This window comes from Megascapheus bottae, chromosome 6, assembly GCF_031878675.1.
Source record: "Megascapheus bottae isolate mThoBot1 chromosome 6, mThoBot2.hap1, whole genome shotgun sequence".
Classification (NCBI taxonomy): Eukaryota; Metazoa; Chordata; class Mammalia; order Rodentia; family Geomyidae; genus Megascapheus; species Megascapheus bottae.
This window is the reverse complement of record NC_143514.1, coordinates 19,711,587-19,736,155: the sequence shown is the minus strand read 5'-3', so window position 1 is coordinate 19,736,155 and position 24,569 is coordinate 19,711,587. Positions and strand designations below refer to the sequence as shown.

At 53.0% G+C, this 24,569-nt stretch overlaps 1 protein-coding gene across 3 annotated transcripts; it reads right to left on the bottom strand.

Annotated features, from left to right (window-relative positions):
- Positions 1–801: 801 nt before the first annotated feature.
- On the bottom strand, positions 802–23,647 carry Kcnc4 (potassium voltage-gated channel subfamily C member 4). Of its 3 annotated transcripts, none has more exons than XM_090334390.1 (4): positions 22,617–23,640; positions 11,252–12,188; positions 8,650–8,853; positions 802–1,940 (listed from the first exon to the last, which is right to left on the bottom strand). In XM_090334390.1, the coding sequence occupies exons 1-4, from the start codon at positions 23,307–23,309 to the stop codon at positions 1,879–1,881; spliced, it is 1,896 nt and encodes a 631-aa protein (XP_090190516.1). In that variant the 5' UTR covers positions 23,310–23,640; the 3' UTR covers positions 802–1,878. The 3 variants fall into 3 exon arrangements, with proteins under 3 accessions (XP_090190516.1, XP_090190517.1, XP_090190518.1); XM_090334391.1 differs by having other exon boundaries at positions 1,864–2,002; XM_090334392.1 differs by lacking the exon at positions 802–1,940 and adding an exon at positions 5,326–6,478 and having other exon boundaries at positions 22,617–23,647.
- Between the last annotated feature and the right edge of the window lie 922 nt (positions 23,648–24,569).

Sequence of the window (24,569 nt, the reverse complement as noted above, 5' to 3'; positions counted from 1 at the left end):
TGCAAAATGCAACTGCAGGGCCTCTGTTCAATGATGATCCACCTCACAGCGGCCACAGCTGAGCTCCGGACCCTTCTGGGCTTCCCTGCTCCTAAGTCCACAGTGTGTGGCTTCTAGGTGAGTGGGAGGACAGTGAAGGTACTGAGAAGTGGCTGACATCCAATCTGGATGCAGGGGTGTTCACTCCCCATCTGTAAGTAGTCCCTCATCAGTGGGTGCCCTTGGCTCACACCTATAATTCTATTACTCAGGAGCATCACCAGTCCCGGGGAAGGAAATCAAATGCTTATCTCAAAAGCCAGAAGTGGAACTGTGGCTCAAGGGACAGTACCAAGGCCCTGAATTCAAGCCCCAGTACCATCACGCACACATACATGCGTGTGCACGCGCATGCACGCACACACACACACACACAAATCATGCCAGGAGTCCCACATTGATCTTGGTCTATCAGCCACTGAACGATTTCAGTGGCGGGCCTCCCCAGGGCTATGGCCCTCTTAGAAACAGCAAGCTCTCCATTGACCTCCCTGAACAAGGATGGCTTCTTCTGTGTCATGGTGTTCAGGCTGCAGCAATGGAGATCGGAACACTGCCCAAGAGCTTTGTTACTGCCTTGGACAGCTCGTGATCACTGAGCATTTGTCTTGAGGAGTTCAGTGCTGGGAAGAACCATGTGGATTCCCAGTGGGGTAGGATTAGGTCCAGGTGTGTTGTGCTGCTCAGGTGTAACAGGACGGAGGTCCCCACAGCCCCTGAGCCCGAAAGGAGACAGACACTTCCACAGAGGAGCAGCAGGACACTCGAATGTCTTTATTGGGGCTCGAGCACAGCATGACAATTGAAGGCATGCAGACAGGGCGGCAGAGCCCAGCCTAGGCGTGCCTGAGACACACATGAAGTACAGCTTTAGAAAAGGACTGACCAACACCAAGGAGGAGTAGGGAAGGAAGAGTGGGGAAGGAGGCCGAGGGAGGGGCAGAGGCCAAGGCTGAAGGGGTCACCTGGCCTCTGCTATTGCACTCATCCTCTGGCTACTGGCCAGGAAGTACAGTATTGCAACTGGTCTCCTCTCACCCAAGGCATCCCCTTCTCAGACCCCTGAGCCAGATGGGCAGACAGACCCCTTCCCTGCCCGTCTGCCCAGCAGCATCTTTGAAAACATATGACAAGGGAGACAGAAAAAAAAGGTCAAAGGTGAAAATAACAAAATGCCCTCCTCTGCCAAGGGCACAGATCAGGAGATGTTGAAAGGAGTGGTTGGGCTACACAGGAGCCCCCGGAAGTCCCCCCACAACTGGAGTGTGGGGTGGGAGGTAGAATCCCAATCTGGAGTAGGGTTGGGCTAGTGAAGCAATGACCAGGAGGTGAGGATGGGTGGGAGGAAGTCTCACCTTCAACAGATTCCAATAGGCCATCTGCTGGCAGGGGAAACACCCCCAGAGAGAGTCGTCTGGGAACTACCCTGCGGAATGGGCAGTTCCCAGGGGCACTTTTTCTGGGATATTCCACACATACAGTCAGAAGAAATGAGGGATCTGGGAAAGAGAGGAGGATGGGAAACAGGGCAGGGAGAGGGCTTGGGGAGACAAAGCCTAACACAGAAGACAGACCACCAGCAGCACGTGCACTACACACAGGAGTATAGTATGTATGAATATAGATACTATATGTGCATATATAGCTCTTCAATGTACAGTAGAACAGAACTCAGATGGCTCTGGGCCCCGAGGGTCACACAGGAGCTTTTCCACCAGTCTGGTATACAAACAGGGATATAGGAGTCTCTCAGCAAAATGATTCATGTCTGGGTTCCAGAGTTTCCCTATGTATCTGGCTTTCTGTCTGTCTGTCTGTCTCTCTCACGTTGACGCGGCTTTAAGAGAGGGTGAGGACTTCAGCCTGGGCATAGTTGGACGAGAGGGCGTCTTGGCAGGTCTCTGTGTTTAAAGAGCACAGGTGTGAGACACTGGGACGCACGCTTTCGGTTCAACATTGCCTTCTGGGAGGGGAGCAAAGAGTTCAAAAGCAAAAGAAAGGGAGAAACAAAGAAAAAGATGTTAGAAGGAAACCAGCTGCTGACCTGCAGACCGAGAGCTAAGGAACAGGCCAAGAACAGAGTTGAAGGCATAGGGATCCCAAGGCTAAGAGGCAAGAAGAGCAAAGATGGGTCAGGGAGTGGGGTTGGCCCTTCATCACCCCTCTACCAATTAAGCCTGGGGATAAGGGGTCAAGCAACCACTCCCTCCAGGAACAATGAGCTTCCGGGGTCTTCAGAGTTCCAGTATAGTGGGGAAAGGGACCATAACTAACTCTGCAGAGCAGGAAGGCAGCAGGGAAAACTGATGTGACCTTTGGTTCCTAAGTCAGGATCCCAGCTGAACCTTCAGACAAACATCTCCATCTTTCTCCACCATCCTGGGCTATTCCATTATCCCAGGTGGCTGGTGGAGAAGTTTTTGGAGCTCAAAGTCATATCATGACCAGTCCTACCCTCAGTGTGGCAGAAAGAGTTTCAGCAGATGGAGGGCATGAAGCCTTAGGAGAGAAGGCTGGAAAATAGCTTCTGACAGAGCAACCCAAGCCTGCAGGGTTCTTACTGGTACTTCTCTGCTTGGGTTAGGAAATTGACCTAAAAGTGTGGGTGTGGGTTTCAACCTCTTCAGGCCTGTGTTAGGATATAATCTGGGAAGATACTGTGTTTGTGATCCTGCACGGGGATCATCCAATTGAGCTTCCAGACCTCATAGCTTCTGCCCTAGAGTCTCCAGCCATGCTGAAAAGCCTGTTATAGTGTTCTCATCTCAGAGTCATACTGTCCATATCCTTAATACTAGGGGTCTCAGCCACCTCCTTAAACACTGCCCCTTGGTCTGCTAGTGTTCTGAAGCCATACGTACCTCCTAGAGGAAATAAGAGCTCCTCCATTTTTGTGCTAATACTGGAGTTTGAACTCAAGGTCTCATGCTCTTGTTTGGCTTTTTCTGCTCAAGCCTGGAGCTCTATTAATTTACTTCCAGATTTTTGCTGGTTAGTTGATGAGTCTCTTGGATTTGTCTTCTCAGGTTGGTTTCCAACCATGATCCTCAGATCTCAGCCTCTTGAATAACTAGGATTACAGGTGTGAGCCACTGGCACCTGGCTAGAACCCCATTTCTGAAGACAAGCAGAGAGAGCAGTGCTCTTACACTCTCTACTAGAGACCTGTTTGTGCAGCTTCAAAAATACCCAGCCACTGGCCCCCATTCCTAGGGGAAGGGGACAGTCACTGCACTACCATAACTACTAGATCCCAAGATTCTCTGGGGTGAGAAGGGCTTTAGGGGACTTTTTCACTGACATTCATGGGGCTTTCAGAGATTTGAGGATGTTCTTCCTGGAAGACTTTTATCTTACCTTAGAATCTTTATCTATATCACCTACCAGGGTTGGGCCAAAGGTTTCAAAGGGTGACTCTTGCCAGGGTAACAGAAACTCTACTCTCAGGTATTCTACGGAGGGCAGTTCTGGCTCAATGGTGCTTCAAGACTCCATGTTCTTTAGTCAGGTGCCAGTGGCTCAAGTCTGTCATTCTAACTACTCAGGATGCTGAGATCTGAGAATTGTGGTTTGAAGCCAGTCCAGAGACTTAAGCCCATAAGACTTAATCTCCCAGACCCTGGGTTCAACCCCCAGGACTGGCACAAAAAATGTCTAGGTTCTTGGCAAGTACTTGGCCTCTCCTTCCCCCTTGTCAGCCTGGCTGTAGCCTGAACGATATCTTCCCCTCTGATGGAACCTCAGAGCAACTCTTCTCAGAAATCTGGAACTGCAAAGCAGCCTCTGGAGTTTCCCAGCCCTGGGACAGATTGGAAGATGCTAACTTCTCCCACTTATAACATGCCTGTGCTCTGGAGGAAGAAACCAAGTCCCAGCTGTGGAAAATGTTTCTAAAAGCCAAAGTAATAGGTGCAAATCCAAGTCCAGGATGAGAAAAAGCACTCAGGTCTGGGTAGGAGAGACTCTTCTTCTAAGAAGGGCTGCCCACGGCCTGGGTAGGCCCAAGGCTTGGGCAGGTAGCCGCCCCCAAGCTTCTAAGACTCAACCCTTTCTAAGCTCCCCCCTAATTGGGTCCTGTCTCTCTCTCCTCTGAAGCAGGTGGGGTTGGGGGAGTGTGGGAGTCTCCCCCAGGCACTAGGGGCTCCAGCCTGGCACTGCTGCACTGTGTTGCCCAGGGACATCTGTGCCCCCCACAGGGGTGCTATGAGCATGCCCATCCCTGTAGGAGGGAAGCGGGGAGGAGGCGGTGGGTGCCGTGGAAACTTGGGCTCCTGACAACTTGAGGGCTGCCTCCGAAATAGCTGTCTTAGCTCCCCGAACCAGAACGGTATGTCAGAGAAAAATAACCGTGGTACCCATATGAAACCGGACACCTGGCTCAGCATGTCCCCATCAGACCCCAGACCCTCCATGCCAGCAGCCCAGGGGCAGGGCTGCACTTGCCGTGAGAGTGCTGGGCTCTGTCTTTGCCCCGAGTGGGAGGGGGAAGGGATCGGTTTCTCTACCCTGTCTCTTCAAGGGCCTGTCCCTGCTGAAGGTTGGTCCCAGGGATGTCCCTGCACTCCCTGTCAATCTAATGGGTCACTTCATCCTGACAGCAAGTGACAGGCAGCCTCACAAACCACAGTAGGACTGGTATCCTTTCTAGAGGGCTAGCCAGCATCTGCTCAGGGCTGCTAGATGCACTAAAATTATGAAGATACCACACCCTAACCCCAGGATACAATCTGATCTTTCTCCCCCAGCCACCTTTTGAGGTAAGCTACAGATTTCCCAGCCTCCTGCCAGATCCCTAAAGCTGTCTTGCCAGGCCTATCTTTGCTACTCTGGAGGGAGCAGATATGGACTTTCCTTAGTCACTCCCTCCACCAAGTTGCATAATCTGACTCTAAAAATTGCCAGACGCAGGGCTCTGCTGTCAGGTCTAATTCCCATCAGGTGCAATAGGAAATGTCTTGGCTTGAGGCCTGTTTTCCTCTTCCTAGGTCCTAGGCAGAGGAAGGGGCTTGCTGGGGGAGGGGGGGCTAGCTAGCAGGTGTGCGCCTCCCTAGGATTGACAGCAGCAGGTGCAGGCAGGATGGCTTCTGTCGCCTCACTTCCCCTCAGCTGTCCCTGTGCAAGGTGTACCCCTGCTCACTCAATGACTCACAAACCTGTTGTGCTCCCAGGCTCGTTAGGTAAATGAATACACTTAATTATAGAAATTAGATGAGTCCCCATTCTGGCAGGAATACAGAGCAGAGGCTGGGTGGGAGTGGCAGGTGACTCAGAGGCAGGGCTGGGAATCTGAGGGACCAGGAGAGGGAGCAAATTGTCACAGAAGCAGAGGAAGCAGAATAGAGATGGCTGTGGCACAGGGTGCAGATGATATGCTGGGTGGGCCATTGAATCTGGGCACAGGGCCCCTGGAAAAGAGAGCTCCCCTGCACCAAGACAGCCTGCTCCAGGGCTTAAAAGCCTAAGGAGCCTCCATCTGCAACCTAGGCCAAAGCTGGAAAATACCAAGCGCCCCTGCTCACAAGCAACACTGCTCAGGGACCCTAATCTCCTGAGGAAACAAACCCCCTTATTCCAGCAGAGAATGCTCCACACGACAGCCTTGTTCTTTGCTGTTCGCATTGTGGGATGGACAGACAGACAGACAGACATGCTGTTTGCTTACTTGTTAAAGGCCACTGGAATGGAAATGCATAATTAAAAAAATTAACCTAGGTTGGACACCAGTGGCTCATCTGAGGATAACGGTCCAAAGCCAGCCCAGGCAGGACAGTTTGTGTGACTCTTCTCTCCAATTAACCCATAAAAAGCCAGGAGTAGAGCTGTGATGCAAGTGGTAGAATGCAAGTCTTGAGTGAATAAAGCCAAGGAACAATGGCCAGGCCCTGAGTTCAAGTCCCCATTTGGGTACAAAAAAAATAGTAATTAATGTAGGCATAGCTCCCTGGTAAGGCTAAGTGGTTCCAGATATAGCATGTACTATCCATCAGCCATGAGATCTGAGGAAGCAGAGCCCAGATATACACATCCTAAATGTATAGCCTCAGAAGAGATCAGCTAGATGGAAGGCATGGTAGGAGGCATCTCAGTAATCTCCCCTTGTGTCCAGGCTATACTGCTAAGCATATTGGGGAGCTGGGTGCTGTGTAGGAGAGGCTTCAGGGCCTGAACACTCCTTGACTGCCACTTCTCCCCTTGCTTCTCTTCCAGCCCCAGGATGGATAGGTAACTGTGTGTGCTTGGAGTGTATATCCTTGTGCCCAGAGGCACAGCTAAGGGGCTGAGTGGCCAGGAGGGGGGCTGGTGAGGGAGTGGAAGGGATGGGAGAGTAGGAGCTTTCTTGGAGGGTAGGGCGAGCTGTACCGCGATGCCAGTGGAGACAGCCCCAGACTGGTTCCAGCCGCTCCAGCTATGTTGTTTAGACTCCGGGACTTTTCACAGCCTTAGTGAAGAAAAGGCACATGGGTCAGAAGGGCATGGCTCCTTCAGAGCAGCTCCACGGCACATTTCAGGGGAATCTAGCAGGATAATCAGCTCAAATGGAGGGATCTGCCTCCTCCTGGGAGAGGTTCCCTCGTTCTTCCTGGCCTCTCGGTCTCCTGGGTTTCTGAGGACAAATTCTAGGACCAACAGCCAAATTGATCTTTGTCCTGGCCCCAAGCTAACTTCTCCTCCGGCTCCTCCATGACCCAGCTGCACAAAGACACCTCTCCCCAGCTTCCAGAACCCTCTTCTCCACACTAAGAAGTCCCAATTTAGAACCCTCCACCTTCCTCCCAGAAGCTGATACTCTGTTGCATGGGCAGCTACAGGTTAATGAAGGGGTCAAGGCCAATGGTTTCATGAATCCAGACCGATTCTCTCCTGGTCCAACATGTAGCTGTGTAAAGAGAGGCGCAGCATTGTATGATGTGGAGAAAGTTGTTGAATGCGCACTGGGAGTTTGGCGATGTTAATTGCCACACTTGCTTAGCAGGGCCTGTTTCCCAGCAACCCACCTGTTCCCTCTCGAAGGTCACTCTAATTGGCTGAGTTACATGCTTGTTGCCAAGAAGCAGTGTGGAGGCATCTTGAAAATAGAGCAGTTGGGCCTCACAGCACCCCAGAGAGACAGGGTGGGATGCAGCCTCCATTGCCCAGTGCACGTGTACCCACTTTTCACAGTTGAGGCTGTTCCCAGTGCACTGGGGTTTTTTTAACTTAGAAACGCACACTTCTACTTCCATGGATCCCCTCAGCACAGAGAGGGAAGTAGGGCACTGGCCCTGCTTGCTCAAGTTCTCTAAGGGAATGGGATTCTTTCCCCCTACGTTTGAGGCTGTCCATTTACCAGAGTCCAGCCAGAGCCAGGCTGGATGATGTAGTGCACTGCATATTTGAAGCAGAAGATGGGAGAAGAGGGCACTTCCCAGGCCTGAGGATTGGGGTACAGGAGTGACAAGTGAGTTATGAGTTCTGATTGTTCTCCATCTGCAGCCATTTGTCTGGGAACTCTGGGCTGTCTCCTTCCAGATGTCACATTGCCGATCCCTCTTCTGCCACCCAAGACACATGTGCTAGATGTACAACATCAGGGCCTGGCAAAGTCTGGGAGGCCTGGGGATCTCGTAGGAATGGCGATACTTAGAAAGCCTGAGAAGATGCCTTGGGAGCCCACCTGGGCAGCCAGATGACATCTACAGGGGCCAGAGGCATCATACGCTCGTTGCAGCCCCTGTCACTGCCTCACTGAACCTGGTCTCTGTCTGGGGTATAGAAGAGTGGGAAGTAGAGGGTGAGAACCAGTTGGTTAAGAAGGAGCCAGAGAGCTAGGGATGAATTTTGTTTTAGGAAGGGAATTAAGGGAGGATGTTTAGCAAGGTTAGGTCACAGGAGCAGGTAAGAAAGATAAACATGAGCAGAAACCAGAGAAAACTATCTGGTCTCAAGACCACTGGCCCTTGATCATTTTATCCTCTCTTCTGGGCCAGGAGTCCCTGGCTCCGCAGCCTAACTTGTTCCCTGTCCCCATAGTGGGCTCAAGGCCTGATGTTAGAATTTTCCCCTTCCTCAACAGAGGAGGAAGATGCTGGTCCCCAACTCTCCAGATTCCTTCAGAAGGACTACCACGTCTTAGGTACTTGCAGACCTGGGCTCCAGGTCTCCAGTGCAGGGTAGGAGGGATGGGGCCTTGTATAGGCTCTCTGAAGACCTGGGGTCTGGTATTTCCTAGGACTATTGCCTTAGGGAAGGAAATGCCTCTTATTCAGGAGATGTAAGGTGAGGATGGCAGTGAACTTGTGGCCTAGTCTCAGAGGCAGTGAAGGTGATAAAGATGGAGGGGAGGGACTAGGCCCCTGGCCTAGTGTCTCCTCAAACTTCCCTAGCACTGATCTTCCCTGTCAACACTTTGGGGAGAGGGAGGGCGCTAAGGATTCTTTTGAGATTCTGGAAGCTTTTCTAATCTAGAGACTGGAAGATCAGAGTACCAGTTCTAAAAGCGGGGGTGCATCCAAGGCAGAGGAGAAGGTGGCCATGGGCTCAGGGAAGGGGGGGACCTCAAGTTCTTTGGAGAGGGTTGAGGATTCTCAGCTTTGTGGGAGCTCCCCACTTTCCCAGCCTGGGGAACCATACCTTTTCGGACACTGCCATCAGCACAGGCATAGTCCCCAGCACTGAGCAGGAAGCAGGCGGCTGCTTTCTTGTTTCTGTCCCGTGTGCCAGAGCGTCGCAGGGCCCGGCGCTCCTCAGGGGTGGGGGCAGAGGCCAGGGGCTGGGTGAGGCCAGCTCCCTCCTCATCAGACAGCACCGCATTAGCATCACCATTCTGCTTAGAGTCTGAAGGGCAGACAGAAAAGAGGCTGAGAGGGCTGTTGTAGGGCCCACCTGGGGTCTCTCAGATCCCAGACCCAGGGTTCCTTCTCCAACCTGAGGATGGGGCCTAGGGTCACTGAGAGGGAGCAGGCCTGTGTCTAGGACAGGGGCCAATGGCAGGCAGGATGCTGTGCTTGCTTCTTAAAAAAAATTTTTTTTTTTTGACCTGAGGGCCAGGAATGCAGCCTAGTGGTAAAATGCTTACCTAGTATGCACGAAGCCCTGGGTTCAATTCCTTGGTATCACATACACAGAACAAGCTGGAAGGGGTGCTGTGTCTCAAGTGGTAGCATGTTAGCCTTGAGAAAGCCCAAGAACAATGCCCAGGCTCTGCATTCAAGCCCTCAGATTGGCATTTTTTTTTGTAACTCAGGATCTTGTGCTGTACCTTGACTATTTTGATCAAGACTAGCATTCTACCACTTGAGACACAACCCCCCTTCCAGCTTTTTGGCAGTTAACTGGAGAGAAAAGTCTCACAGACTTTTCTGCCCCAGCTGGCTTTGAACTGCAATCCTCAGACCTCAGCCTCTTGAGTAACCAGGATTGTAGGTGTGAGCCACCAATACTTGGCTATGCTTGCTTCTGAACATGGCTTCTTTCCCAGTCTAGGCCTGGTCTATAGAAAATTCCCTGGACTTGAAGCATAGCACAGACACCCCATAGCTAGACTCCTCACACCAGCATGCTGAGGACGCACCAGGGGATCAGACCAAGGCAGGTGGCAGGTAGACCCAGCTTCCCCTGGGTCTGGCTCAGTCTGGCTCTGTGTCAGAAGGAAGGAAGAGGAGGCATCACGAGGGTCCCACTGCACCACCTAGAGTGTGTGTTCTGTTCACCAGGCAGCTAGGACCAAGGTTCTCTGCCCAGAGATTCCAGTGTCAAGGAGTCACTTGGGAAGAAGCTCAGATCTGGCTCCCCAGGGCAGCACTGTCAACCCTCACCCTTTGCCTCTGTCAAGCAGCTGCGTGCTAATGCTAGAGTGAGGCGGTGGAGTAGTTGGTCACAAGATGGTGGCTCTGACAGCAAGCAGCCAGGCAGGCTAAGCACAGGGATGACAGTGCCTCAGGGATGTATGCATTGAAGAGTGCACCCAACTTCTGCATTGAACATGGGGGTCTGAACGGACTTCAGAGGACGGAAAGGATTGCCTGGGATAGTTATGTTCACGGATCAGGAAGCGGTGGGAAGAGAAACCCTGGGAGTGGGGAAGGACCCGGGAAGGGTGAATACCCTGGGAAGGGGGTGGTCCCAGCAGGAATTATGGGCACAGGCCAAGAAACCAGGTGAGTGTCCTGACTCAGGCGGCTCCCAAGGACTACACCCAGTTTGTCCCAGAGCCTAGCTAGGTGTTGCTGCCTCAGTCTCTTGTTCCAGCCCAGTGCTGCTAGTCTAGTTTCCAGCAGTCCTCCAACAGGGCACTGCGCTCTTTCCAGGAGTCCAGCCCATTTGAACACTAGTGTCTTCTACCTTCTGGTCTATCCTGCATTGCTGGGAAAGGAGCCGATTTCCTTTTCCATCTCCTAATCCAGTAAGCTTTTCTTTTCCAGGAAAAGTTTCCATGCTTAGGATCTCCCTTTCAGGGATGCAGACATCAGTTTTGTCTGTCTTCCTCCCTTCCCAAAACTGTCTGGACCATCCTTTCTTGGTTCCTTTCCATGCATGTCAAACCCTGAGCCCAGGACTCACTCTGGCTTGTGCTGAACAGAAGGCAACCACCCACTGCTGTTACGTTATCACATTTATTGTGCCCAGAGACACCAGACGAGATGATTGGGAAAGAGGTGATTCATGTGTTGATGCACCTTGGAGGAACAGCTGCCCTGCTCTCTGGCTAATGGCAGTGCTCAGCTTTTGTAAAGCGATTTTAACTTCTCAAAGTGCTTCACTCATTTGGGTCTCACCAGTCTTGGGCTAGGGTACAGATATGGCATTCCTACCTTACAGGAAGTCTATGCTCAGAGAGGAAATGACCCACCCGTCTGGGGACTCAAGGCACAGAGTCCTCCCAGGTTTCTAACACAGAGCACCACACATGCCCATCCGTGTAGAGCCTGCGCTGCAGGGAATACTCTATAGACCACAGACTCTGAATGTCCAGAAAGCCACAAGGTAAGGTTTATTTCAATATCTGCCCTCCTAAAGGCACTTTTCTTTTTTGGTGGCACTGGGGTTTGAGCTCAGGGGCTGACTCAACACTTGCCAGACAGGCTCTCTTCTGCGGAGCCATACCTACAGCACATTTTATATGGAGGCCACTCTAATAAACCCCAGCACCAAATGTTCCAAGGCTGAAGTTCACTGAGGGGGCTCCCTGGGCCACTGAGGGAAAAGGGGTCCTCCTCCCCCAAGCCCTACTCACCTGCTCTTTTCCTCTCCAGCACGCCCTCTTCCCGGGCAGGGGGGCTGGTGTCACTGTAGGTGCTGTCCCGGGGCGAAGTCTCCTCTGATTTGCAGTAGATGGGAGACTCGAGCTGGGCTGGCCGGGGCACGTGTTTCTTCCGTTTCTTGGGCAGCTTCTGCTTGGCCATGGCTAGGGAGTAGTACATGCCGAAATTGTTGACAATGACAGGCACGGGCATGGCTATGGTCAGCACCCCTGCCAATGCGCACAGCGCCCCCACCAGCATGCCAGACCACGTCTTGGGGCACATGTCCCCGTAGCCCAGCGTCGTCATGGTGACCACGGCCCACCAGAAGCCGATGGGGATGTTCTTGAAATCAGTGTGGTCGTTGCCCCGTGGGTCGGAGGGCCTGGCCCCTATGCGCTCTGCATAGTAGATCATGGTGGCAAAGATGAGCACGCCCAAAGCCAGGAAGATGATGAGCAGCAGGAACTCGTTGGTGCTGGCGCGGAGCGTGTGGCCTAGCACACGCAGCCCCACAAAGTGACGCGTGAGCTTGAAGATCCGCAGGATGCGCACGAAGCGCACGACGCGCAGGAAGCCCAGCACGTCGCGGGCTGCCTTGGACGACAGGCCGCTGAGTCCCACCTCCAGGTAGAAGGGCAGGATGGCCACAAAGTCGATGATGTTGAGCAGGTTCTTGACAAAGTCCAGGGTGTCTGGACAGCACACGATGCGCACCAGAAACTCCAACGTGAACCACAGCACGCACACGCCCTCGATGTAGGTCAGAATGGGCTCTGTCTCCACCTCCCGGCGGAAGCGCACGCTGGTGACATTCCCCACCCGGTGGATTTCAGTGACGTTGCGGTCAATGTTGAAGGCCTCATGGGTCTCCAGGCAGAAGGTGGTGATGGAGACCAGGATGAAGAAGAGAGAGGCAAAGGCCACGACCTGTGGGTCAGGGAGGAGAGTTTAGGGAAGCTGTCAAGACAAGGGTGGATGGACAAGAATCTCCATTCGTGGAGAGTAAGCACCGCGGCTACCCACCAGGCAGTCTTTCAGACTAGCGCTGGGATTAGGAATTAGGGGCCCTCCCTGGAGGAGTGTGGGGATTTAAAGCATGAACTCAGGGCCTGGCACAGCCCCTGAGCTTTTTTGCTCAATGCTAGTCCTCCAGTACTTGAACCACAGCTCTATTTCCAGCTTTTTGATGCATAATTGGAGATAGAGTCTCTAGGTCTTTCCTGCCTGGGCTAGCTTTGAACCATGATCTTCAGATCTCAGCCTGAGTAGCTAGGATTAAAGGTGTGAGCCATTGGCTACCTCCTTAGGGGAGTTTTAATATACCTGTGTGGATGTTCTAGAGCAGTAGTTCCTATCTTCACAGAGTGCATAGAAGACAGAGGCTGCCCTTGGCTGGAAGCCATATGTCAAGGAATAACAGCTGGCCCTTTCTTCAGTAGTTCTGCCAACCTTAGCCTCGTTCCTGTTTCAAGGCTTCTTAAACCTTGATGGGCTACAAATCAGCTGAAAAGTCATTGCAAAGCTATTTCATCTCCAGGGATAGGGCCTGCAATCCTACCTTTCTCAGGAGCTCTGAGGCTGAAGCTGCATCGACTGACCAAGGCTAACATAAGCAGCCTCTAAGAGAGTAGATCCTCAAAGCAAGGGCACCAGATCCCTGGAAACTGGTTATGCAGATTTCAAGACCCACCCAAACTAGCGGAAAAAAATGCCAGAGGTAAAGATCTTAGCAATCCACTTTAGTACCCCTACTCTGGCAATCCTGACACCCCAATTCAAGACCCACTGTTTTCAGGGATGTTCACAGGCAAGGCCTGCTTTCTGCTAGCTAAGCCAAATAACCGCAATTCCAGCTATGGCCTACCTAGTGTGTGCCTGATGACTGTGTAGATGGTAAGGAAGTCTGTGAAAGGACAACCTGCCATATGGCCTGTGACAGAGTGGCCTGCCCAGTGCAGCTACCCTTGCCCTTCCTGGAAATGGACACTGAGCTCTACAGAAAAATGAACTGTGCCCATCAGGATCACTGTGGCTGTGACAGAGCCCAATAGCTGCTGTTGGAATTATGACAGCGGCACTTGGTAGAGGAACAGCCAGGCTTAAGTGTCCAATCATTATGAATGGAGATGAGATGCATGTGTAATAACACCAATTACGGAGCCTTCATCTGTTATTCATGCCATGCCATTCAGCTCAGTGCTGCCCTGTGGCTGGGGTCTTATCTCCTTCCCTGGCTATATTGCTCATTCTGCTTGGGTGTGGCTAGGCATCCTGAGCAGGTGACTAGGGCTAAATGAGTGGGGGGGGGGGATGAAAAAGGTCTTGTGTTCATTTTTTGCAAACTCCAGGTTTGCTCTGCCAGGATTTCCATCCAGCTACAGGCAGCTAGCTGTCTTTCTCAGAGGTTTTCATCCTGAGGAGTCTGTACCGAGAGGGGGAGGGGCAGTCTGTTCTTAGGACTGTAAAACACCAATGGTGAGCACAGGGCAATTAGACAAAGATGACAAGCAGCACCACCTCTAGGGCCTTTGGAGCTGGGCAAGTCCAAGGAGGGAACTTTGAGCACAGACATTCATCAGCTGTCATTCTGTACCGGATACTGTTAGGCACTCTGTATGCACCATCACTTTAGGAGGCAAATCCTATCATCTCATTTTATACTAGAGAGATTGAGGATCAGGCAGGTTATATATGTCTCTGATCACACTGCCTGAGAGAGATAGAAACCACAATAGAACTGAAAACTGACTTCAAAGTCTATACATTCCTTTCCTACCACTGTCTTCACCATCTTCTGGGCAAGGCTGTTTTCCAGGCCCAGGAATACTGGTTCTGAATGATCTAGCCCTCCTGTCAACTCCCTTATGCCTGCTATTTCATCTTGTGTACCTTGGACTTACAACAGATCCCTCACCTCTCACTGTGATATTTCTCTTTCACTTGAGATGGATGTGTTGATCAGAAAGAGCCTGGAAAAGAGGGAAGGGTCCATAGACAGATACACTCCCTACTTTAAAGCTCTGTGTGCAACCCATCCCGCCTGTTTCTCCCCACTAAGGGAAGTTTCCAGTGTCCTTGCTTGCCTCACAAGCCAAGCCAATACAGGTTGACAAGGCAATGGGCAAATGGTGCCAGCTTCTGGCTCTCCTCAGCCTTCAGAGATGAACTGGCAAAAACACTGCTGGTAGTCAGTGATGCTGGTGTGTGTGGGAGGGGGGTATAGTGACCCTGACTCCATCACCTTCCCCAAGAAGCACAAGGGGCTGGGGAAGGGTCAGGGGCAGCTAGGAAGCACTGGAAGTGCATTCTCTCAGGGACAGTTAGCTAGGAGAGTTGCCCCACCTGGGAGCCTGAGCCTGGGGTTAATTAGTTATGTGGAAAAACAAGTTCAGGAAGAGCTGCCAAGGGGTGAGTGAGCACAGGGAGCAGAGCCGGGCACCTATATAGTTGTCTGCCTTGGCTGCCACTGCCTGGGCTTCTGCAGTAGGCAAAAATACTCTTTAAAACTCAAGAGGCACAGACCACTCTCCTGAGGAGCACTCTCTCACTTAAGGTTTTTTGTTTTGTTTTGTTAATTCTTTATGGTGGTACTGGGGCTTGAACTGAGGGTCTGGGAGCTGTCCCTTAATTTTTTTCCATCAAGACATGCTCTGCGACTTGAGTCACAAATCCACTTCTGGCTTGGTGGTGGTTAATCAAAGATAAGAGACCCAAGAACTTACCTGCCTATGTTGGCTTAGTCTCTTGAATAGGTGGTATTAGAGGTGAGATCTACCAGTGTTGGCTTTATATCTTGTTTTTGTGAAAACAGCTGTCCAGTATATTACCCAAGGTTACAGGTTCCCTGCAGGGCGTATGGCCTATATTATTCCTCTTCCCTGAAGCATTCCCCAAGCTGCATTTTCCCTAAGTGGCTAACCTGCATGTGTTGGTGCCTTCTCAGGAGCAAGAACACTACTTTCTTTTTTTACAAAGCCATAGTTGGGGGCTTCCCTGGATAAAAGAGGCTCAGGAAGTAACTGTTGCAATGTCATCCTATAAGGGGGCTGAGCTTGTGCTTGAGCCTTAGCCCCACAAGACCACCTGGGCTAGCAAGGACATCTGAGCTCCCTGTCCCTCAGCCCAACTGAGGGCAGAAGACAGCTAAGGAGCTCTGGGCTAGAAGCCTTGGCTTGATGAGAGCAGTGAGGTTCCACTGCCTCAGTTTCTGACCCTGGTACTACGCTTAACTAGACAGAAAAGTGATGCTTTGTGCTTTTCCACAGTGGAAGCTGCCAGCTCTTTCCATGACACCAAGACACAGGCCATGAATCTTGCTAGAAACCCAAATGTTCAAACAGAAAAAAAAAAACCCAAATGTGACCTGGCTCTCCCACAGCCAGCTCCTCTTCTGTCCTAAGTACCTTCTTCAACAGGCCCTGGGAGGGCTTGCCTGTCAGGACAGCACTTCTCCCAGCAGGCCCTATGGCTGTTGGCTCATGCCAGTACCGCTTCCAAAGGCTTAGGTGTTTCCGTTAGTAGACAAGCTCTCCTGCCAGCTTCCTTCACCATTCTCTCTTCAAGCCTGTCCTGAGCTAGGTACTCATACCTACTCAGGAGGCTAAAATCTAAGGATCACAGTTCGAAGCTAGCCCAGACAGGAAAGTCCATGAGACTCCTGCCTGTAATTAATCACCAAAAACCTAGAAATGGAGGTGTGATTCAAGTTGTAGGGTGTCAGCTTTGGATGTAAAAGCTAAGGGACAGTATCCAGGTCCTGAATTCAAGCCCTAGTTCAAGCACACACGTACACACGCACACAGACACACACAGACACACAGACACATAGACACACAGACACACACACACACACACACACCTTGTCTTTGGATCAAGAAGAGGTCATACTTTGGATTCAAATCTAGTTCTTCTACTAATCTGGGTTATAAAATGGAAAACCAAGCACCTACATGTCACAGTGTTGGGAAGGGCAGGAAGCATCCCAAACCTGTTTGCAGAACACTGTTCCTAATTAAACCAGTAAAAATACATAGCTTGTCAGAAAGTACAAGAGTTATGGGAAAATATCAGAGAGATGAGGTATGACATAGAAGAGAAAATTCAAATAGGATGGTCAGGTAAGGACACGAGGACAAGGTGATCAGAGCCCTGAAGGAGGGAGGGAGGGAGTCCCAGAAAAAGCCTTCAGAATTCCTGAGATAGAAGGAGCAGACAGGGTAAGGCCTTAAGACTACAGTGTGCATGGTGGGTTAGAGGGGATGAGGGTAGGAACTACTTTCCATGGCTGGTTGATTTGAAGAGTAAATGATTCTTGTGAAACTCAGCACAGAGCTAAGAGTGTCTCAGAAATCTGGCACTGGCTGAGTGAGGGGAAGAGGTGACAGACACCAATCATTGGGAACTGAATACAACCACTGGGGACTAGGGAGAGGAGCCTAAGGAAGGAGGGCCAAGGAGACAGATGGACAGATAAACATAAGGAGACTCATACCCAAAAACCTATATTAAGGATGAAGTGTAGGAGAAGGGAAAATTGAGAACACAGCCAAAGCGTGCAGAGGAAGATCCATGGTGATGGGTGAGGGGCTGAGCCTCCCTCCTCTGGAAGTGAGATCCTCATACTCAAGTAGTGCTGGGAAGGGAGCAGGGCATCTTGGAATATGAGGCAGGTAAAGAGACAGGGCCTGTGGAAGAAGGTATCTTTCTGTTATCCCTGGATGCCGGGTGACCACCTGCACTGAGGCTCAGAACCTAGCATCAGCAGTCCCCCCGCTCCCTTAGGAATAAACCTGAATCCTCTCAGTCTGATCTTCGGATTCCAGCATCCACAGCCAATCTCTCCCTAGGCTCAGCCTCTGTGAAGCCATCACTGGGGCCTCCTAAAGCTCTACCCAAGATTACTATCTGGGAACCACTTATCAAGTCAAGTGGCATTCCTGATTATTACGCCTCCATGTCCCATTGCAAATCTAACTCTGATTGGCCTCCTGGCCAGGCAATTTCCCTTTCTCTGACACTTAAGAGTTTGACATCACCCATATCAGAAATATATGTACATATATTCCAGAGAGCCAAGACATTATCCTACAAGACCTAAACAGTTCAACTTCCATTTTCTCCGATAATCTATCTCCCCCTATTTCCACACGGAGGTAAAATTTATCATTCCTTCCCTCAACTCATACTGAACTTTTGAATGACTATCATGGCAACTCTTGTGACCATCTAATATTATTTCTTATTCCTATTTCTTCTTCTTCCTCCTCTTCCTCAGCTTTTTTCTCCTCCTCCACCCCCCTCTCTATCTGTCTGTTTGTACTCGGGTTTGAACTCAGGGTCTGCAGGTTGTCCCTTAGCTTTTTTGCTCAAGAGATACCAAGCCAAAAGTTGAGGCTGACATCTGAAGATTGTAGTTAAAAGCCAGCCTGGACAGGAAAGTCCATGAGATTCTTATCTCCAGTTAACTACCAGAAAACCAGACATGGCTCAAAATGGTAGAGTACTGGCTTTGAGCAAAAAGCTCAGGAACAATGCCTAGACCCTGAGTTCAAGCCCCAGGACTAAAAAGAGAGGGTGAGGGGTGGGAGGAGGATGACAGGGAGGGAGGGAGGGAGGGAGGGGGAGGAGAGAGAGAGAGAGACAGAGAGAGAGAGAGAGAGAGAGAGAGAGAGAGAGAGAGAGAGAGAGAGAGAGAGAGAGAGAGAGAGAGAGAGAAAACTCTGAATCATCATTACATTCTAGAACCCACAGCCTGAATGACCAGGGCTGGGATTGACAAAAGTGTTTTACACACATGGTCCTAAGACGTCTGCAGCTCACCAGGGTGGATGGAGCCCCTGCCAGGGACTGGGTAGCCCTCCCACAACTTGAAAGACACCTCAACAGGGAGCTGGGCCAGGATCATAGCACACCATTCATGCACAGGGACCAAGGATGACATAAATGTTCCATGGCCAGCATCCAGGCTGGCCTTGTCTGTGGCAGAGGTGAAGGGTATAAGAAGCTTTCTCTTCCCGAGACCCAATCGCCTGCCTACTCCTGCCTGCTCTTCTCCCTACTCTCCAAAATAGCCCAAGTTTATCCACCCCATTCCACACCCCACCCAAATGGTGACAAATAGAAACACCTCATCATCCAGAGCCAAGATGTTCAGAGGCAAATGTTGTTCTGTTCAGAATGAGAAAGAAAAACACCAAAGAGAACCAGGAGGGAACAGCTTGCCTGAGGCAGGATCTACAGAGAAGCCCTAGCCTTTTGCCTGGCCCTCTTCCGCTTCTGAGGAAGCAAGTGGACAACCCACCCAGAGTAGAATAGCACTGCTCTCCTGGGCTCATAGTACCAGTCACCCTAGCTCAGAGGGCACAGCCTATTGTGGCCATTGAACTGTGGATCCTCAGGCAATTCCAAACCCAGAGAAGCAAGAAGATCTTCAGAAGCAGGTAGGCAGGAAGACCTCTTCACTGCCTTCCTAGAAGACCTTGTTTTTGTCCCTCTGCCAGGGCTTGGGGAAACCTCACTCCTTGCTTTTTTTTCTCTTATGTAAGTCTCCCAAGTGAGAAAGAGGGGGGCTCACACCAAAACAATTCCAGGAGGAGAAGCAAAGGAAGGGATTTGAGGAGGGAGCAGGAAGAAGCTCCCTCATGGCTTGATAGCCACTGAGCTCCATGGAAGCCAGAGGCCCTCTCTGCATTGGAACTACAGGAGGCAGAGTAGGAACACAGATGTGGACTTAGGAGACTTGGGTTTGAATCCTTATTGTCCCACCAACTGTTCCACCTGGGGTAAGCTTCTCTGGGCCTCCGTCTCTGGTAATCCCTGCTACCCCTGGGTGAAGAGGTAACACAAAGAAGCACAGGCCAAGCATATCCTCACACTGACTCTTGTGCAGGGAGAAACCCAATCCTCACCACCCTCCCTCAGCAGCAGTAGGGGATGCTGTGGGTCACCTTCATTCAGAAGAGAGGGACCATGGGGAAAAATCCATCCCACAGACCGATTTAGCAAAAGAGAAAGACTATGCTCCCCCCCAAAACAGCCAAGAGCAGTTAAGGCTAATCCAGTCTGAGAAAATGGAAGGAGCCAGGAGGCCAGGCCCCATTCATTAGGCCTTGGTCTGCTCTCAGAAAAGGAAGGTGTGATTCTGCCAAGCACAGTGGCTCAGCTACTCAAGAGGCTGAGATCTGAGGATAAAGGTTCAGAGCCAGCCCGGACACTGAAGTAAGAGAGACTTATCTCCAATTAACCACTAGAAAATGGGAAGTAGCACTGTGGCTCCAGGGATAGAGTAGTAGCCTTGAGCTGAAGAGCTTAGGGACAACGCCCAGGCCCAGAGTTCCAGCCCCACGAAGGAGGAGGAGAAGGAGGAAGAGGAGGAAGAGGAGGAAGAGGAGGAGGAGGAAGGTGAGATTCTATAGCTTTCTGTGCTGTGCCAAGTCTTTCCTGGTTCCCCACAGGCTGTAGAGTCACCTTGGGGAGCACTCACTCTGCTCATCTTCATCAGGAAGATGGGGACAGGACCAGCCTGTCCCTAACTCAGGCACAGCGAGCGGAGCAGAGGTGAGCAACCTGACCAAGAGTCCGTCTGAACATAACAGCTACCATGGGCCAGTCTGGTAGCTAGGCAACAGGCTCTCCTAATCAGCTCATCTCACTTTCCATCTGTGTCTTTTTTGCTCTTGTCATAATGCACTACTCAAATGACCCAGCTGTTGTTTAGAAAGAGATGCTCTAGGGGCAGAGTGCAACTTCTCTGCCCTCATGCATACTCCTAGAGGACATCCCAAGTTCACTGCTCTGTGGGGCTACAGATCCTTTCCAGGGAGACAGTGGTGGTGAGTGAAAGAAGGTCTGCACATAGAACCAAAGAAAGGATGATGTGTGTGTGTAAGTGTGTGTGTGTGCATAGCTCCTGAGCCCCCTGCATAGCACTGCGCCCTCAGGCCTGAAGAAGTACCAGAGCAAGAATTCCTTCTGATGTTCTCATCTGTTCCTGGGTTTTCTGATGTGATCCACAGGAGGTTCAGAACCTCAGAACTCCATGCAGGCCACAGCAAGAAACTAGCCACCTTGCCATCCTGCAAGGAGCTTTGTTCCTGGGGCGGGTACATGACGATCACAGGGGCAAGAGCTTGTAGGTCAGGGAGCTCTGACTTTGAGAACTCACCATTGTCTAGAGGTGTGATCTCAGGACAAGTATTTGTCTACTCAGAACTTCAATCTGTTCAGTGGGAGCGACAGCCTTAAATGGATGATAGAGTTAAGATTAGTATAATGTATGTATCCATATGGGTTGCTCAATGGATAGTACTTAGAAATACTTTAAAATTGTATTCTTGCTGGGCACTAGTAGCTCACAACTGTAATCCTGAGATCTTAGGATCGTGGTTTGAAGCCAGCCCTGAGAGAAAAAACAAAAAGTCTGTGAGGCTCTGATTTCCAATTAACCACCAAAAACAGGAAGTGGAACTGTGGCAGAAGTGAAGCACTGGTTCAATGATAGAGTACTACCCTTGAGCAAACGCTCAGGGACAGTGCCCTGAGTTCAAGCCTGGTGACTGACACTGAAAAGGGGGGATTGGAGGGATGTGGGGGAGGGAGGGATTCAGAGAAGAGAAAATAAACACATTAGGAGAAAAATCTCTTGTAATTACAGAGGAAAGAAGCCAAGGGGTAAGTAGCCCCAAAGACTTCAGGATGGGTAGAAGTTCAGCCTAGCTTCCCTAAGCACTGCTCTCCTGTCTTTTTGGCTTACCCTCTTTCTCTTTGTCTGTGAGGCTGACTCTACCTCTTCCCCACTCCTCAACTTTAAGAATCTCAATGGTCTACATGTGTCTCTCTCTCTCCTACTGCAGCCAAGAGCCAACACTAGCAGAGTTAGCAAACTGCATGAGAAGCAGTTTACTAAGGGGCATTACTGCACCCTTACCTTCTGAACTGGTCTCAGCTGGAAAGAAAACAAGGCAGTGGGGAGCACCTGAAAAGGATCTCTACCTTCTAGTCCCAGGTCTACCTGTAATCTCAGCCAGGCCTGGCTATGATCCCTGAGACCTCCAGTTCTCCCTTCTCTTCCCGGCAGGCCCTGGTTTGGCCTTTATGTCAGTCTAGCCCCATTCTCTTCTGTTTGGGACTGGGATGAAGCTGGGCCCAGGGGTGTTTGGGGGAAGGAAGCACTCAGGTTTGTGAATAAGACAACAGAGGGTACCAGCAGTACCCATCAGCTTTAGCTTCCCAGCATAGAGCAGGCCCCAGACCACATATATCACAGTTCTTTCCTGCAGACTCAGCCAGGGCTTGAAGCTACAGCCACAAGGTTTTCTTTTGTAAAGAATGTAAAACCTCCTTCGGGATTTTAACTGTCCAAACCTAACTAGGTGTGTGACTTCTCCCCATTCCACCACCCCCTTCCATTTACAGGGTTTAAGAGAAGCTTAATTTAGGGAGGGTAGAGGCGAACTCAGGTTTTGCCTAAATCAACCTGTACTTCCCCTCCCCCCCCCTACACCCATTTCTGGCAGTAACCTGAACAAGGGCTTTCTGGGAAGCCACTCTAAGAGACAGTAGGAAGGAGCTACAACAAATCTGGTATCACCATGAGGAAGCCTGGGGCTGGCCACTGCCCAGAGAGCCTGACCGGCTACTCTTCTAGGCCCTTCCAGTCTTAGCATTCCCCCATCCCAGCAAACGCCAGGCCATGTCAGGTGTGTTGGAGGCCTCCAGGCATGGCCTATTCTCTAAAATGCATAAATGCTAGCATGAATAACTGTTGGCAGGATGTAAATGGGGTGGCACAACATGGAAGGATCTAACACACACACGTTCCTTCCTTTAGCCTCACCCTGGCAAAAGGCCAGACTCCACCTTTCCAGGTCGGTGGCCCTGAGGAGTGCTGCTGAAGATGGGGTGTTGATCAAAGGAGCTGGAAAAGCCAAACTGGGGCCAGCCCATTCACTGGAGGGGTGGGGGGGTGGGGGGGAATGCGACAGATCAGGCAGCTGGGATTGAGTCCAAGTAGTAAGTCAAGTGTGTGCAATCTCCTGATGGAGCATGCAGGGGAGGAGTGTGCAATTCCCTAGAGGGTCCTGAAGGGAGCTGGAAAGAAGGCAGGGTGGCCTGCGATGGTAAGTCAGTCTTCCACTTGCCCTGCCCTGCCCTACCCTGCCCTACCCACCACTGCCAGCACCCCTGGGAGACAAGAGAGGGGAGAGAGGGAAGAAGGGGGGAAGGGGGAGAGGGAGGAGAAGGGGCAGAGGGGGGAGGGGAGAATGGGAAGAGAGAGAGAGAGAGAGAGAGAGAGAGAGACAGACAGACAGACAGACAGACAGACACAGACACCCGGGCTCCAGCCCTGCCACTCACCCTGGCCGCCCGCGAGGAGTAGGGGTCCTCAAAGAGAGCCCACATGCGGGGCTGCCAACCACGGCAGCCCCCGGACCCAGAGCCAGGCCCCGCGCCTCCCTCGTGGGGGCCCAAGCGCTGCAGGGCCAGCTCCCGCTCCTCGTCGCCGGCCTCGTCATTGGGCCCCGCGCCGCCGCCGCCTCCGTCCGGACTCTCGAAGATGTCGAGCGCCTCCTCGGCGTCTCGGTGCTGCCGGTAGGTCATCCAGCAGCAGGGCTCCACGTCGGTCTCGTCGATGCCCCAGAAGGTGAGCTCCTCCTCGAAGAGCGGCCCGCACACGTCGGCCGGGCAATGCAGCTTGCCGGTGCGGTAGTAGTTGAGCACGTAGGCGAAGACGCCCGGGTGCCGATCGAAAAAGAACTCGCAGCCCCCTCCTCCTCCTCCTCCTCCCGCTCCGCCGCCGCCGCTGCCCGCGCCGCCGCCATCCGAGTCCGGCCGGCCCCCGCCGTCGGGATCGGCCAGCCAGGCCAGCCGGGTGCCCGGGAGGGTGCGCAGGGTGCTGCGGTAGGTCTCATGTCGCGTGCCGCCCACGTTGATGATGATCTTCTCCGACGCCTCGCCCTTGGCCATCTCCTCCTTCAGACATGTTTTGGACGGAGGCTTGTTCCCCGACTTGCGCCCGCGGTAGGAGGAGACACACACCGAGCTGATCATAAGAAGCGCTGCGGGGCTCCGGCTTGGGGCGGCCGCTGCCCTCCAAACACCCTTCCCGAGGAGGCAGCGTCAGGCGGGGGAGGGGGAGGAGAGGAGGAGGAGGAGGCCGGAGGCGGCGGCGGCCCCCTCTGCGGCGCGGCCCTGCCCCTGCCTCCCCCCCGCGGGGCGCCGAGCGGGAGGAGTTGGGTTTCCCGGGTGCACAGGTGGTTGGGATTTGGGGAGGCAGCGCCGGGGAGGGAGGCAGGGGGAGGAGGCGAGAGCGGAGGACTCGAGCGAGGGCCCCGGGGAGGTAGAGGCACGCCAATGCACGCCGCCGGGTTGAGATTAAGGGCACTCGAGGCTGGGGACACGCCCCCCCAGCCCCCCCAGAAGATGGAGAGGTGCGCGGCCCGGGGGGTCGGCGGCGCACGCTTGCACTCACACGGGCCGCCTTCGGGCTCCCAGACCGCGCCGAGCCGGGGAGCGGCGGCGGAGGGGCAGCAACAAGTCCTCCCCGCGGCTGCCGGGGCCGGGCCGACGCTCTCACAGCAGCCGCAGCTCCGCGGGCCCGGGCTGCGTGCGGTCAACACGAGGAGGCGGCGGCGGCATGTGGCCTCGTCCCCCCATTCATAAATCCAGCGCTGGGCACGGATGGCGGGCGGGGCTGAGCGGAGCGAGGAGGACCCGCGGGCCCGGGCTGCGGAGGGCGAGGCGGCAGCAGGAAAACAAGCGCGCCCGCAGAGCGAGCCCGAGTCCTGCGTCCACGGCCGGGAGCTGCGCCGGACTGGGCGCCGCGCTGCGGGGGCCGCGCCGGGGCGGGGGGGAGCCTCAGACGGGGCGTCCTGCGCGGCGCCGAGCCGGGGAGGCGGGGCTGCTCCGGGGAGCTGGGCACAGGGCGCTGGCCAAGGAGTCCTCGGGGCGGCGGCCGAGCGGCCAAGGACACCTGCAGGCTTCCACAGCGGCGCGGGGCGGGAGTCTCAGCGCAGCGCTCCGGCGCCGGGTTCCTGCGATCTGGCGGCGCTGGGAGCCGCGCCATCCACGCGTCTGCCCATCTCCGGGCTGGCCGCCGGCCTTGGCTCTCGGCAGAGGGCCGGCGGGAGGTGGCCTGGGGAAGAGGATGGCTGGCCGCCGCTGCTGGGACTCCGGGGGTTGGTTCTGCGTCTCTCGCTCTCTCCCGCGATCGCTCGGGTGGCGCCTTTTCCTCGCGGCCCCGTTTGGCCTGGGCGCGCCCTCCGCCGGGCGGGGTGGGCGGGGCGCAGCGCGGGGCCGACCCGGCACGCT